General features: G+C 41.9%; 1 protein-coding gene across 2 annotated transcripts; it reads right to left on the bottom strand.

The window, feature by feature from the left end:
* Positions 1-548: 548 nt before the first annotated feature.
* Positions 549-9,264, bottom strand: LOC143738202 (uncharacterized). 2 transcript variants are annotated; one of them, XM_077230231.1, is made up of 6 exons: positions 9,127-9,263; positions 7,571-7,814; positions 7,387-7,438; positions 1,505-1,750; positions 1,342-1,413; positions 549-1,250 (listed from the first exon to the last, which is right to left on the bottom strand). In XM_077230231.1, exons 2-6 carry the CDS (start codon positions 7,571-7,573, stop codon positions 1,126-1,128), a joined length of 498 nt encoding a protein of 165 aa, XP_077086346.1. In that variant the 5' UTR covers positions 7,574-7,814; positions 9,127-9,263; the 3' UTR covers positions 549-1,125. The 2 variants fall into 2 exon arrangements, with proteins under 2 accessions (XP_077086346.1, XP_077086345.1); XM_077230230.1 differs by lacking the exon at positions 7,571-7,814 and having other exon boundaries at positions 9,127-9,264.
* Between the last annotated feature and the right edge of the window lie 1,923 nt (positions 9,265-11,187).

The raw sequence follows: 11,187 nt of genomic DNA, 5'->3' as shown, positions 1-11,187 counted from the left end.
TTCATTGGTCCTTTTCTGATATTCAACAATTCTTCGATTCTATCAGCTGAATTATTTTCAATCGTTTCTCAATGTTAGTGCATTTCTCACAGATGAAGAGCTTCCAGAGTTTGGGAATATAAAGCTGGAGTCTGATGGGTCTATTTTTACAGTATCTATGACAGTAATAGTAGGAGTAACATCATGCTAGTATGCACTTCTGAATTCACTGAGTGTGTAGAACTGAGCTGGACAATATAATGATATATTTATTAATGAACTAAATTAATAACTTTTTTACAACCGAAATTAATCAACACTGAATTTACTTAAGATGAACTAGACATATTTCTTCTGGAAACAAACTTTGTTGCATTATTTTCCTGTTATTACTGTTAAACTGCTTTAAAACTGTATTGTATAAAGCGCTATAGAAATAAAGGTATCTTGACTTGGATTTATGAGCTCAAACACAGTTCAATACAGTAAATTAATGAGGACTTATAATAAAACATGAAACTCCATGAAACATTCTTCTTCTGTTTAGTTCCACATACGGCTCTGCATGATTTTTAGCAAGAAAGTGGTTTAATTTTGTTTTTTCAATACTTGCAGATTTACAAAGAGCAGTGCAGATGACCTATTAAACAGACAAAGCAACATATATATTTACATAGAAAACTGTACAAAATATACATATGTACATGCTCACACACACTGTTTGTCTTACACAGTTTGACAGATACACATTCACAATCATTAGTTCTCGACTCATTCTCAGTTCATCAGTTGACGTATTAAATAGAAACAATAAGATGATGATTAGAAGTGGTTACTCTGTTACCAGTCCAGATTTTTAAGGCTTTACATTAATACTTAATGCAGATACAGTATCAAACAGATTTTGATACTGATATTTTAAACAGATATTGCAGAAATATGTTGACAGATTCCTCTGCAGGAAATGGTTTTGTTTTGAAGGAGAAAAAAGCATATATTACTGGACTCGGTCGAGAACAACTAACATGACCAATGACCAAGTCCAATACAATATAAAACTGTGTAGAGACTGAACTGGAGAACTACAGCACTAGTTTCATCATGATCCACAGATCCTCAATACTTCTGATCCTGAACTCAGTGCTTTCATCCTGCAAGTAATCTCTGGCGAAGTCTGTGTATCCCGACAGCAGCCAGAACCACCAGAACCACCAGAACCATCTGAACCAGAACCAGACCCACAGTCAGTCCAACCGGCAAAATCCAATGATCTACAGGTGAAGGGAAAAGTGGGAAGAGAGTTTTTTAATATTTTGAATTCACTGTTTAAGATCTTCTGTAATTCTCTCATGTTTTACTCACTTCGATGTTCAGTGTCGTCAGTTTTGTCTTTATCCGTGTCGTTCAGATTTCCCTTCGAGTCTAGAACAGATTCTGTACAGAATATTGAAAGGTTAGTCATGCAGTTTAGTATTAATTTACTGATTAAACATAATATTTCTGCTCATCAGTGATCTTCTCTCACCTGTGACTGTGACTGTGATCAAGGCTTCATTATTAGAGTCCAGAACTCTGTATGTTCCAGTGTCAGTGACTGTAAAGTCATGAATGATCAGAGTCTGGTCACTGATGATCAGTCGATCACTGCTGACCCCGTGACCTCTCCTCCACACCTCTGTCCAGCCGGAGCGAGAGTTTCTCTCCACTTTATCAGCGTTGATCAACACAACATCCAACTTCAGATTCTCTCCTTTCTTCACAGAGATCTCATCTGAGGACAAACAGAGACATTTATCATTATTATAATGGTGTCAATCAATCAAGACCATAAACGCATATTAAGGATTAAAGGGATAGTTTACCCAAAAATGAATATTCTTTCAGTAATTACTCTCCCTCATGTTGTTCCAGACCCGTAAGACCTTCGTTCATCTTCAAACACAAATTAAGATATTTTTGATGAAATCTGAGAGCTGGATCACTCCTCCATAGTGAGTTCCCGTAGTGTAACAGCACAGTGCTTCTGGGTTGTACGTCAGAACGTAGGCTTACTATTGGCCGACGCTGGTCATGTGTGTGTGATGCTGGCCAATAGTGAGCCTACGTTCTGACGTACAACCCAGAAGCGCTGCGCTGTTACACTACGGCAACTCACTCAGAGGCACACATAGAAGAAAATGAATAGTTGAATAAAGTCGTTATTTTTGTTTATTTTTTGCGCAAAAAAAAAGTATTCTTGTCGCTTTAAAAACTTAAAATTGAGCCACTGTAGTCACTTGGACTATTTTAACGATGTCTTTAATAACTTTTCTGGGCCGGCAGATGAAATTACAGAGAAGCCTATGGAGGAGTGATCCAGCTTAATTTATGTTTCGAAGATGAACGAAGGTCTTACGGGGTTGGAACAACATGAGGAAGAGTAATTACTGACAGAATATCCATTTTTGGGTGAACTAATCCTTTAAAGGAACCAAATGTAATAATTTAAAAATCAGTCACTGAAAAGCCTATTGCCTACTGAAAAAGTCGTTGAAAAGCCTACTGGACTAGTGGGACAAGAAACAGATTCACAAATTGAAATGGGACAAACACATGGTTCGACAAACACAATGCTTAAATCAGGACCGACAGATAGTTTTAATTCAGACTCAACAGCAGTACTAGGACAGACAGACAACTCAAGTTTAGATTCCTTAATGGAATCAGGCAGGACAGATAGTTCAAAATCAGTCACCTTGGCCAGTTCAGAACACAATGATAGTTCAGCATTGATTGGAACTGGACAGGAAGACGTAACGTGAACAGTCTCTGGCTCGGCAGATGTGACGTGAACAGTCTCTGGCTCGGCCGACTTGATGTGAACAGTTTCTTGTGCGGCAGGCACAACATGTACAGTCCCTGGTTCGATGGCCATGACGTGATGCGTAGGCTTGGCAGGCATGGCGTGAAGAGACTCAGACCCGGCAGGCATGGCGTGAAGAGACTCAGACTTGGCAGGCATGGGGTGAAGAGACTCAGACTTGGCAGGCATGGCGTGAAGAGACTCAGACTTGGCAGGCATGGCGTGAAGAGACTCAGACTTGGCAGGCATGGCGTGAAGAGACTCAGACTTGGCAGGCATGGCGTGAAGAGACTCAGACTTGGCAGGCATGACGTGAGGAGACTCGGACTTGGCAGGCATGACGTGAGGAGACTCGGACTTGGCAGGCATGACGTGAGGAGACTCGGACTTGGCAGGCACGACGTGAGGAGACTCAGACTTGGCAGGCACGACGTGAGGAGACTCAGACTTGGCAAGCACGGCGTGAAGAAACTCAGACTTGGCAGGCATGACGTGAGGAGACTCAGACTTAGCAGGCATGGCGTGAGGAGACTCGGACTTGGCAGGCATGGCGTGAAGAGACTCAGACTTGGAGGGCATGGCGTGAAGAGACTCGGACTTGGCGGGCATGGCGTGAGGAGACTCGGACTTGGCAGGCATGACGTGAAGAGACTCAGACTTGGAGGGCATGGCGTGAAGAGACTCGGACTTGGCGGGCATGGCGTGAGGAGACTCGGACTTGGCAGGCATGGCGTGAAGAGACTCGGACTTGGCAGGCATGGCGTGAGGAGACTCAGACTTGGCAGGCATGACGTGAGGAGACTCGGACTTGGCAGGCACGACGTGAGGAGACTCAGACTTGGCAGGCACGACGTGAGGAGACTCAGACTTGGCAGGCACGGCGTGAAGAAACTCAGACTTGGCAGGCATGACGTGAGGAGACTCAGACTTAGCAGGCATGGCGTGAGGAGACTCGGACTTGGCAGGCATGGCGTGAAGAGACTCAGACTTGGAGGGCATGGCGTGAAGAGACTCGGACTTGGCGGGCATGGCGTGAGGAGACTCGGACTTGGCAGGCATGGCGTGAAGAGACTCAGACTTGGAGGCCATGGCGTGAAGAGACTCGGACTTGGCGGGCATGGCGTGAGGAGACTCGGACTTGGCAGGCATGGCGTGAAGAGACTCGGACTTGGCAGGCATGGCGTGAAGAGACTCAGACTTGGCAGGCATGGCGTGAATACACTCAGACTTGCCAGGCATGGCGTGAAGGGACTTACCCTTGGCAGGCATGGCGTGAAGAGACTCGGACTTGGCAGGCATGGCGTGAAGAGACTCAGACTTGGCAGGCATGGCGTGAAGAGACTCGGACTTGACAGGCATGGCGTGAAGAGACTCGGACTTGGCAGGCATGGCGTGAAGAGACTCGGACTTGGCAGGCATGCCGTGAAGAGACTCGGACTTGGCAGGCATGGCGTGAAGAGACTCGGACTTGACAGGCATGGCGTGAAGAGACTCGGACTTGGCAGGCATGGCGTGAAGAGACTCGGACTTGGCAGGCATGGCGTGAAGAGACTCGGACTTGGCAGGCATGGCGTGAAGAGACTCGGACTTGGCAGGCATGGCGTGAAGAGACTCGGACTTGGCAGGCATGGCGTGAAGAGACTCGGACTTGGCAGGCATGGCGTGAAGAGACTCAGACTTGGCAGGCATGGCGTGAAGAGACTCAGACTTGGCAGGCATGGCGTGAGGAGACTCGGACTTAGCAGGCATGGCGTGAAGAGACTCAGACTTGGCAGGCATGGCGTGAGGAGACTCAGACTTGGCAGGCATGGCGTGAAGAGACTCAGACTTGGCAGGCATGGCGTGAAGAGACTCAGACTTGGCAGGCATGGCGTGAAGAGACTCAGACTTGGCAGGCATGGCGTGAGGAGACTCGGACTTGGCAGGCATGACGTGAAGAGACTCAGACTTGGCAGGCATGGCGTGAAGAGACTCAGACTTGGCAGGCATGGCGTGAGGAGACTCGGACTTGGCAGGCATGACGTGAAGAGACTCAGACTTGGCAGGCATGGCGTGAAGAGACTCAGACTTGGCAGGCATGGCGTGAGGAGACTCAGACTTCGCAGGCATGGCGTAAAGAGACTCAGACTTGGCAGATATGACGTGAAGAGTCTCTGGATCGGTGACAGGGCAAGACGAGGATTTACAGGTGGCATCCGGAGCCGTGACAGGGCAGAACAAGGATTCATAAACAGTTACCTCTGACACCTCCGAAGGTTCTGCAGCAGACGCCACCACCTCTGGAGGTTCTACTGTTGTAGCATCAAGAATCAGGTAAAGTTCATTAACAGGACAGGTACAGTGCTCATCTACGGTTCCTTTGACCGTGAAATGACAGGCTAAGATGACATTGCTGGGCGCTACCACCATACAAGGGGCTGAAGCGAGCACCGCCGCTTCGAGAGGCTCTGTAGCTCGTGCCGCCACCTCTGGAAAAACTGCAGCGGGTGCCATAGCCTGAGGCAGTTCTGAGGTGGTATATGCAGCCCAAACGCAACATAGAGCAATCCCCATCATGGGAAGCGCTTCTGACAGGGTAATTAGTGCAGGCACAGAAGGATGAAAGCGAATAGGTATGGGGATACCAGCTGCGCGTGCAGACACCAGTAGTGCATCCCTCACACTGGAAAATCGAAGCACTGACCTTGAATATCTGGGTGTGGTAGACGGGACGTGAGAAGACTCTGGCTGGTCAGAGGTGCCATGACGACATCCGCTGAGAAGTGAAGAGACTTGTGACGATCAGTTGAGACATGACTTGACTTGTGATGATTAACCGTGACTGGGCTTAACTCATGACGATCAACGGCGACTAGGCTTGACTCATGATTGATAGCCATGACGGAACGGGATGTTGTTGTGTCTGCCATCTTGTGACGGCCGCCATTACATGAGTGAGTGCGGAGTCGCATTCCTCTGTGACACCCACAGTTAATGCTGAACCAACCGTCACCAAGGCATAATCCATAAACTGACTGAGAGATGAATGGGGACCCTCGCAGACTAAACGTGATCTCAGCGGTTGATTAATGCCCTCACAAAAGAAATCTACGAGCACACAATCCGGCATATCAGAAGAATAGGTGAGATCCAAATACTCTTGTATATACTCCTCGAGCGATCGCGAGCCCTGCTTGAGTCTTAATAACATTCGTGCTGTGTCCATACCTGGCCAGTCTCCAAAGGAAAAGCCGCTGGATCTTTGTGTGGCCGAGTATTCTGTAACGGGCAGAACAAGACGAGAGACGTGCGGATCCATATGCAGGGCTTTATTCCAAGACATGGCCGTAATACAGGCAAGGTCAATAAACAGCAAACAGGAATGGCAGAGGTATGACACAGAGTGATCCTTAGGGCAAGCGTGGGTAGACGATCGGCGAACAATATCCAACAGGGGCAAGGCAAAGAGAGATAATCCAGGTAAACAGCAAAAATCCAAACGAGGCACTAACAGAGTCCAAAGGGCTAGGCTAAGGGTAAATCCCGGAAACACGGAAAAGAATCAGAACACAGGAAAACAGGCAAGGCAAGGAACACAGGATGGGCTCTGTAGAGTAGCTAACACTAGGGGAGTGCTAAACGCAATACAATACTCGGCAACGGGGACTTAACGAGGTTCCACGCGTGAGGAGAATGCAGACGAAATAGTTGATAAGAGAGGAAAGACTAATTCAGTGGTATAAATTCAGTGGTGTTTCGGCTGAGATCTCAAAACTTCAGGTTTCAGCGCGCTGCAAATTGTGCCGGAGAGTGGTGCTGACTAGCAGCGGGAACACATCAAATCTGTTCCACCATCTGAAGCAGTTCCACCCGATAGAAGCAGCACAAACAACACTTTAACCGGCACAAACAAACAACACTTTTTTGCGTGAATTTGGAAGTGCATGGACCAGATTCGTGACACCTATATTAGAATCATCTAATCTGAATATTGGATAATTGTTACATATAATGTTTTTGCTGATCGCAGGCCCTGCATGCAAGAGTAATATAATTAAACTGTTTCCATAGTTAGGAAATCCTGAAGCACAAGCTGATGGTTTGATCAGAGTTGAATTTACCATGAATATGAAGATGATATTTCAGGATTAGTCGCTTCATTCTCCATATTTCTCCATGTTTCTCTCTATTCTCCTTATTCATTCAGTGTCATGTCATCATGAAATATTCTTATTTTAGTAAACTATGTTTATTATATACATATATATATATATATATATATATATATATATATATATATATATATATATAATTGTAGGTAATATGAAGCCAACAATATTAGCTGTGCCACATTTTAATGTTTTTTAATGTTGTCAGTGCAGATGTTGTGAATTCCTGAACATGTTTATTAATAAATGAATTGCATAGAGAAGTAGTCATGGTGTGTGATGATGTAATATACTGAGAAATGTACATCATTAATCCACAAATGTCAAGCAAAGTCACTTGGTGCAAAATAGAAACAATCAACTAGATCAACCTGGAAATGAAAATCAAACGATACTGAATGATAAAATGATACTGACCGCTATATTTGATAAAGCAAAACAGCAGCAGAAGCAGATCAACCACCTGAACCTGATGAGAAAACAGAAGAGCTGGTTTATGTCACAGATACAGGCTAATAATCATAATCACAAACACAATCATACAGGAATAAACCCAGAGATGGTCTTATATTATGGAGATGAGAGGGTCTGTGTCTCTCACCATTGGAGAAAGCGTAATGGCTGACTTTGATCATGTGACGCACCTCAGCCTATCGTCTAACGGCAGTGACATCAGTGCACGCCATAAATACATACACTAGATGTCGCCTTGGGGTTCTAAGCATTCGTCAAAACCACCGCCATCTTGGAACAGGGGTCTTGTCATAGGAAGTAGCTAGGTAACGCTGAATTCATGGATGATGCCGGACTTTTGTGCTGCGTATGGATGTTCACACGAACCAAATCTAAAAAACAGACAGCAAGGGATTACTTTCACAAGAATGTGAATTTTTTTTAATTTTTTTACAATTTCTCTGGACTCAATAAATACTGATAAATACTAATAAATGATAAATACATGTCTGACCGTAGGAACGAACCAAAACAACTAGAAAATCGCATTCATGACGATTTATGGTGATTTTATTTCCGTTAGACCTTTTCCTACATTGACGCTGATGAGGGGCTCCCCTGTTTCAAGATGGCGGCTCTATTGACGCATTCATTCCAATGAACTGCCGTAGCCAAGGCGACATCTAGTGTATATATCTATGAGTGCACGCAAAGTTTATGACAGTCAGTTACAGTTTAAGTTAATCCGTTTCTTGTGGATTATTAGCGTGTTGGTCTAGTGAATAAATGTTCTATATTTGGTGTTATATCGCTAGTAAAGGTACAGTAGGACTGCATTGTTCGTGAAATGTGCTTTACTGCGGGAAACAATCACAAATATCTCTATTAGCTGCAAAGTACTAGTCACTGCAGGGCGCAAAAAACTACATTTAATAAGATTACACTAAAAACTTAATTGTAATTTAATACATATTTAATTAATGTATTTTTACTGTAAATTTTCATCATTAGGCACACAGCAGTTGACAACACTTCATGCTTGATTTTAATTAAACAACATACACTATAACACAATTTTTATAATCAAATGATACATTTAGTCTTTATTCATTAAAATGCATGCTATCAGCATATCATGTGCATACATGCAGTTAATAGTCAATACAATTCAAGTCTTATCATAACTGGTAAAACCTGAAAGCCAAAGAAAGAAAACATCTGTATTTTTTACTTTCTTTAGACAATATACAATATTACTCAATATTACTATGAAATGCCGTAAACGAGTCCTATCTGTCGCAACATAACCTTCTCTGTAAACTGCTTTTATGAAGAAACACGCACCTTATCATTTACAAACAAATAATCGACAGGCTGCTCACGAAACATGTTTTACGCTACACAATACTTTTATTGTGAACGATATGCAGATTTTACTATGATAAAGATCATTTTATACGAGAAGACAGAGAAGTGAATGTGATTTGGTGATAATCTAATAATGATATCAATAACCCCAATAATAAAAACCATCATCATAATCATGGTCAACATCATAATCACAGTAGTGGATACGTTCATCATAAACATGTCGAGTTATTTCCTTAGCATCTTTAGCAGGATTAGCTTTCATCAAACATAAACACAACTATAGTTTAATCACACAAAAACACTATATTTATATTTAAAAACATAAACACTTACATAGTAAAACTTCGACATGAGCCTTTTGATCAGGCGTCAAAACTTCATAAATTACTGCATTTAGCGAGTGGTGAGACCGAGAGGTAAAGGACAAAACTGAAAGTAACTTTCCTGAAACTCTTGTTCTTCTTCTTACTTGGGCTTATTGGCGGTTCGCATTCTTAAAAAGAGCATTACCGCCCTCTACTGTAAATAATGGATCAGAGACATTATATCCCTATTTCCAGAACACTCAGGACTCATGCTTTCAAAGTCGCTGCGTGTTCAGCTCCTCCATCTACAGCTCAAGTCCTTCACATTCCAGAGAAGGATAATGATACCTTTAATAATAAAAAACTTTATTATTAAACTACTCCCTTCTACTGAGTTTAAAAGTTTCATTATTGTTATTTGTGTGCCAATTTCTTCAATTATCTTATTTCTATTCACTGAATATTTTTTACTCTTAGTAAGTACATGTTCCACTGTTTCTCTGGTTCCACACCAATCACACAATCCCGTAGGATGTTTTCCTATTATATGCATTGTTAAATTAAGTCCTGTATGTCCCAGTCTTAGTCTTGAAATAATACAGTCTTCTTTCCTTTTCCCACTTGAATTCCTTCCTCTACCTACACTGTAAAAAATGATCGTGATTTTAACAGTAAAAGTCTGTAAAAATGCTACAGTGCAAAACTGTTAATTGGTTAACAGAAAGTTTCCTTACAATATACGGTAAATAACTGTGATAGATCTAATGGTACATTTAATGTAATTTTACTGTAAAATACCGTTAAATTTACAGTTTTTGAAAGTGAAAAAGAACAACTCATTGTATAATTTACAGTGAAAAACCGTAAATTGACATTCCCACAATTCCCTGCGTGAGACTTCACATTTTATGTATTTTTATTGAAATAACTGTTTCTTCTTAGTTTTCTTAGTTCTTTTCTAATCAGTTATGTACATTAGGTTTTTATGTCACATTTAATGTTGTTAAATTAATGTTTATTGCATTTTTATAATTTCATGTGTGTTACCGTGATGGTGTTTAATGTTTGTGCGAATGACACTGTGCAGCTTCTATATAATAGTATTAATTTTCTTGTGGAAGATTGCTTGTGATAAGCTTTGATTTATCACGTGATTCTCATCACTGCTGTGGTGATTGTTGGTTGTCAGTGTATTACAATGGTACAAAACAGATATTAATATTTCAATGGGTTGGTAAATCAACATTAAATCAGATTAAGAAATACGGTTTATTACTGTAAATTTTACGTTAAGTCTGTAAAACCAATAACGCTGATACTGTATTTTTGACGGTAAAGTTCTGGTAACCACAGCTGCCGGTATTATTCCGTAAAAACAACGGGATTTTTTTTACAGTGTACTAATGATTGTATTAAATGTAAATGTCTGCCCTTTTGCTCATTATCCCAATAAAATTGCCAGTTTTTATATATTTCCCTTTTAATTATTGATTTTACTTCTAATTTGCTATACCTAATTGGCATATCTATAGTATCCTTTGCCATAGCCTGTTTTGCTATTTGTCTGCTGCCTCATTCCCTGGTACTCCAGTATGTGCCGGAACCCACAAAAACTGAACTATATTATTTGTCTGTTGCATCATGAACAATATCTGTAGGATCTCCAAAACTATATCTTGTCTAGTTTCTGATTTTTGTGCTTCCAGACACATCAAGGCTGAACTTGAATCTGAACATATTAAACTTTTATTAATTCCCATTTCATTTATTTTATTCAAAGCTACCATAATTGCTAGTAACTCTCCTGTAAACACAGATACATGATCTGTTATTCTTTCCCCTCTTGTCACATTCATTCTTGGAATGATATACGCTATCCCCACCTGCCCATTCTGTGGATCCTGATGCATCTGTGAAAACCTGGATATATTTGTCATGCTTAGTCCCAATATATTCTCTTGTCATCTCTACTTCTCACACCCTCTGATCTTTATCTTGTCTTGATTCCAATAGGAATAAGTCTATATTTGGTTGAGGTAAAATCCATAATGGTGTAATTGGTAATATTACTGCTGGAATAACACTAACC

The sequence above is a fragment of the Siphateles boraxobius genome, unplaced genomic scaffold (assembly GCF_051911475.1).
Source record: "Siphateles boraxobius isolate OS27281-9 unplaced genomic scaffold, OSU_SipBor_1 14, whole genome shotgun sequence".
Lineage (NCBI taxonomy): Eukaryota > Metazoa > Chordata > Actinopteri > Cypriniformes > Leuciscidae > Siphateles > Siphateles boraxobius.
The sequence above is the reverse complement of the archived record's forward strand: the minus strand, read 5'-3'. Positions and strand labels throughout refer to the sequence as shown.

Excerpts from the sequence above, each read along its gene's own strand:
- LOC143738202 (XM_077230230.1), bottom strand. Across the intron at positions 1,414-1,504 it reads GATCACAGTCACAGTCACAG|AATCTGTTCTAGACTCGAAG; the intron begins GTGAGAGAAGAT and ends TATTCTGTACAG. Across the intron at positions 1,251-1,341 it reads TGACGACACTGAACATCGAA|ATCATTGGATTTTGCCGGTT; the intron begins GTGAGTAAAACA and ends CTTCACCTGTAG.